General features: G+C 42.6%; 1 protein-coding gene across 1 annotated transcript in view; it reads right to left on the reverse strand.

Moving 5' to 3' along the window:
- nf1a (neurofibromin 1a) overlaps positions 1–5,000 on the reverse strand; it is an 83,842-nt gene that overhangs the window by 9,373 nt on the left and 69,469 nt on the right. The window contains exons 47-54 of the mRNA XM_080845279.1: positions 4,657–4,783; positions 4,215–4,346; positions 3,651–3,786; positions 2,617–2,688; positions 1,303–1,460; positions 1,042–1,164; positions 805–923; positions 381–481 (exon numbers count right to left, since the gene is read on the reverse strand). Coding sequence (XP_080701405.1) covers positions 381–481; positions 805–923; positions 1,042–1,164; positions 1,303–1,460; positions 2,617–2,688; positions 3,651–3,786; positions 4,215–4,346; positions 4,657–4,783 — 968 coding nt within the window. The remainder of the gene's footprint in view (positions 1–380; positions 482–804; positions 924–1,041; positions 1,165–1,302; positions 1,461–2,616; positions 2,689–3,650; positions 3,787–4,214; positions 4,347–4,656; positions 4,784–5,000) is intronic.

Raw genomic sequence — 5,000 nt, forward strand, 5'->3', positions numbered from 1 at the left:
CAGTGGTTCCTGAACTGAGTGTGCTATGAACTTATTGATTAAACAATATAATTATATTATATTTATCATTTCAATTATAGTTACAACCACATAAAAGCTACAAAATCATTACATTGAATGTTGGCTTTTAGCTTCAGTAAATCTCCCAGAAGAAGGGAAACGTCATATTGCTTTTCTAAGCCATCAGCCCTTTATATGCTAAGTCACTCATTTCCTGGAGATAGATAACGTGAGTCTGTTTCTGGTGGCAGCCGGCCTGCAGACAGTCTGGAAACTCTGAAGAGAATCTCCTCGAGGTTAGATCAGCAGATAGACTTGGACTTCAGCAGCAGCTGGAAGCACACAGCTAATCAGATGAAGGTTGCATGAATGTCACTTACACAACTGGGAACACTTTTGGGAAGACCACACTGGCTTCGGCTAGGTACTCGTACAGAATCCTCTGGTGGAATTCATCCGTGGTGTACTTCACCAAGGTTGCCTGGAAGACATATGAAGACGCAAACACACACACAGACACACAGACACACAGACACACACACACACACACACAGAGGTCTCTTAATCAACATGGCCACTCATCCAGAGAAAATCACTTTATTACTGCTCCACGAGAGAGGGAGGGAGGGATACTGCAAGACAAGCAGTGAAAGGGAGTGTGATGGAGGGAGACAGAAAGACAAGACAGAATATGGACAGATGCATAAGCAAAGAGAGACAAATGAAAAACGAGAGCCTGGCACATGGAAATGGACACAGGAGGAAGATGTTAAGAAGTGGAATATAGAAGACGTCCTCTCTTACCAGCACAGTGACGAGGAGAGCCTGGACCTTAGGGTCCTGGAGCACCTCCTCATCCAGGAGCACGTTTGACTCCGACACAGACACCTTGCGGAGGTGGGAGTTGGCTATTCTTTGGGTCTCTGGGATAGAAGTACAGTCAATAGTTAGGGGGACCTTATTACACACACACACACACACACACACACACACACACACACACACACACACACACACACACACACACACCTCTGTGCTCACCTATCTCATAGTCGTTCTCAGCCACCCTCCTCATCTTTGGAGGAGTGGTCATGCCTGACTCAATGTCTGGCCTCTTTGGTGCTTTGGAGTCCGATATCAAGTGATCAAAGCTCTTTCTTGTGCCTAAACACACACGTGCACAAACACACACACACACACACCATCGTATTAGCCGTTTCAGTCAGTGTCCTGCCCTTGAGCACCTTTACGTTATACAGTTCACAGTAGGTTTTGTTCGATCGCATGGTATGACTGTTCTACCTAGTAGCTTCTTGGTGTTGGCCTGTGAGGGTTGTCCCATGTCCAGGCTCATGGACTTGCGTGTCCGAGGGCTGATCTGGCCAACAATAGGGTAGTGTGCTGCCAGGTAGCGCTCGGTCACTTTAGGAGATGTCCAGGGCTGATGCTCCCTCAGAGTCCTGCAACAGGATGGAGAGGACCATCACAAATATGCTATGACTCCATTTGCAATTTTACACCTGTTTACCTGTGTGTTTGATCTGTCTGTTACTTCATAAATTCATCCAAGTTCATAACCCCTAAAAACTTTTGAAGGCACTTCACTATTTACAACAAATAGCTATCTATAGGCGTAAACAAAGAAGTTAGGTGAATTACACTGTGACTTCAGTCTACAGAGTCTGGAGAGAAGAATGTCTCAAAATGATTTGAAAATGCACGTCCCATGATCCATATATATGCAACAATTTACAAATGTGTTCTTCTATCCACAAATTAGTTGTGACTTACAAGTTATCATTTGAATAAACATACTTCTACAAATTTATGTCTATTTGCAAATATATACTTTATAATTTGTAAAAATACATCATACTTTGTGTGTACATTCTTCGTGAAATGTCATTTGTAAATCTGTGATTCTGAATATGAAGTGTTGAATCTGCATTTGTGGATCATCCAACACATACATTCATCCCAGCTTCCATTGAAATCATTTTGAGACATTCTTGTTGCTTTTTCGCGATCCACACGCAAATACGTCTTGATCCACATAAATGCCCCTCCCCCCTTCAAACAAGGCAATGGCGCGACCACTAGATGGTGGTGTTGTTTTCTTAGGGCCATAATATATTTGGTTCAGTAGTAGCATTCGGTTGTGGCAATGTTACAGCAAGCATCAACAAACTCACCATGCAGCCAAAGTGGATCCTCCTGACAGAAGTCAACAAACTGAATATTTATCTAAGGTTCATGAAGTTATGCAGATAATAACGCTGCCCTTATTTAACAGTCTAACTTACCTAGCTGACTAACAGCTACCTGCAGTAAGCCTATAATTCCTTTACTGAAGACTTGCTAGTGTAAACATGAAATGGAGATAACTAGTTCATGCATACCCTTCAACCTTACCCACTTGGTTTGCAGCTACCTGACCACAGATTGGTAAACGAAGATAGACGGTCAATAAATAAATGTTATTAACGTTAAGTATTATCTTCATTTGAAGTTGTATTTTTCAATAGTAGGTATGGATTGGGCTAGAGATCTACAACAATATGAGGCAGAAGGCAGAATAACACAGAAACAAAGGGTCTAACAAACAAAGTGACAAACCTTTTATTGTCATACATGTTGGCCTTCCACGTAGTCCTAGAATGAGCATCAGAAAACTTCACACAGTCACAGCTGAAATGAAAATGGGATGCTCACAAGCTGAATGGGTTATGTGATGTTGGTAAAGCCATACAAATATGAATGCCACACCACTCACTGTAAGGTCTATCTCTCTGTTAACCGATCTATGTTATCAACATGTAGTTTGCTACTAGCTGCAGTATGAGCTAACTAAATTCCCCGCGCATCATAGGTTCAAATGAAGAATAGAATAAGAATATGAAAACAGTTTGTCTTCCATGCAGGAGACATAGAGCAGGCTGATCACAAGAATTCATGTTAGGAGAACTGTTAGTTATAAGCTGCAGTTTCAAAATCTAAGAAAAGCTAAATCAATTTTCTTAAACACTTCACACCTCACTAGCACGTCTACAGTGAAGGAATTATACTGAAGCTAGCAAACGGTTAGATTGCTGAGCTATACGGTTAAATAAGGGCAGCACTATTATCTGCATAGCTTTACAATCCTTAGATAAATATCAAGTTTGTTGGACAAGGGTTGTCAATCTTGTAGCTTAAGGCTATTGCATACACTGCGGTCTGGATAAAACAAAACTGCCATCTAGTGGTTGCTCCTAGCTCCTAGACCTATTAATGTGCGAATCCGTCTCAAAATCCTGTCAGTGGCAGCTCAGGTGAATGTCGGGTGAATGTGGGATGAACCATAAATCAACACTTCACATCCAGAATAACAGATTATCATGTATTTTTTACAAATTCTAAAAAGTATGTTTTTACAAATAGGAAATAATTTATACAAATAATTGTACCTACATTATAAATCTTATACATTAAAAATCTTATAAATCACAAGTAAGGAGTTCTGTATTTGTGGATCATGGTACGAGCATTTTGAAATAATTTTAAGACTTATCTTATCTTCATAAGAGAGGAGCAATCTACGAAAACACAGAACTTGCCTTTGCGATCACAGACAAAAAAAAAAAAACATGGCAGAAAAGCCTATGAAGTACCTGCAGCCTGGGTCGCTGTGGTACACAGAGAATGTGTCCATGGAAACGTTCTCCATGGTAACATCGGCGATTAGCAGCGACTTCCTGTGCTTGAGACTGCAGCGGCTGCGCACCTCCTCTGAGACGCAGAGGAGAGCTGCAGAGAGAAGAGCTATAATCAGCTACACACTCACTCAACACACAGCACACTTCAACAGCCACACACTCACTCAACACACAGCACACTTCAACGGCTTCACACTCACTCAACACACAGCACACTTCAACGGCTTCACACTCACTCAACACACAGCACACTTCAACAGCCACACGCAACAGAGAAGAGCCACAATCAGCTACATGCTCACTCAACACACAGCACACTACAACAGCTACACGCAACAGAGAAGAACTTCTCTCTGACACATCATTGTACTTGTACTATGCAATCTGTACAGTTTGTCAATGGTACCGTAAAGTTTGACATTGTAAAATGAAACTACTTGTGTGGTTTGATTTGATTACAGAAATTCAGCTTAAACATTAACAAGCCAGTATTTGGTACGTTGGCTGTGTGAGGCCCACCTGCGAGGTATGCCACGCTCTGAGTGTTCACTTCAAACTTGTCACAGCCCATGTGCTTGGCCACGAGTCCCAGTAGTGTGTGGAGGATGCGCACAGTCCGTGCCACTGTGGCGGAGGAGGGGTGTCTGTAGCCTGCAGGAAGGAAATCAAGAATAGTGTCTCTTTATGTCAACTCTGAAATTAGCACACACACACACACACACACACACACACACACACACACACACACACACACAGCAGATAAAAGGACAAGAGAACAGTTGTGAAATGAGAAGAAGATAAGGAGGAGAAAAGAAGAAGGAGAAAGGGGTGGCTTTACATGAGGGCAGACCTACGCAACTGGAGACTTGGAGCCAATGACAGAGAAAAGACACCTCCACTGGATTGGGCTATCTGCTGTTTGGGATGGTCTGCCAGGTACAGCTTTCCTTGTGGGTCTCACCTTTTAGTAAGTGCCCCACGAGAGCAAAGTTGAAGTTGGAGGTGAAGTTGAGGCCCACAAAGTGATCCATCTGCTTGCAGTGCCACTCCAGGGGCTTGCGGATCTCCATGAAGACTTCCTCAGGACTCTGCAGAGAGACAGAGGGCTCCTTTTAGAGGTCATGCTAACGCTAGGACAGCCACTGGGATGGGCTTTATACAAGGAATGTTGTGGACAACAAGTTAGTGTTGTAAAAGACTGATGTTAATCAGGACTCTGTTCTGTCGGAAAGGGGCCCTGATTTACACAACTTTCTTCCTTAAACTTTGTAGCTACTGTTAACAGATGCTATTAGTAGATGTGGT

This window comes from Sprattus sprattus (assembly GCF_963457725.1).
Source record: "Sprattus sprattus genome assembly, chromosome: 9".
Classification (NCBI taxonomy): Eukaryota; Metazoa; Chordata; class Actinopteri; order Clupeiformes; family Clupeidae; genus Sprattus; species Sprattus sprattus.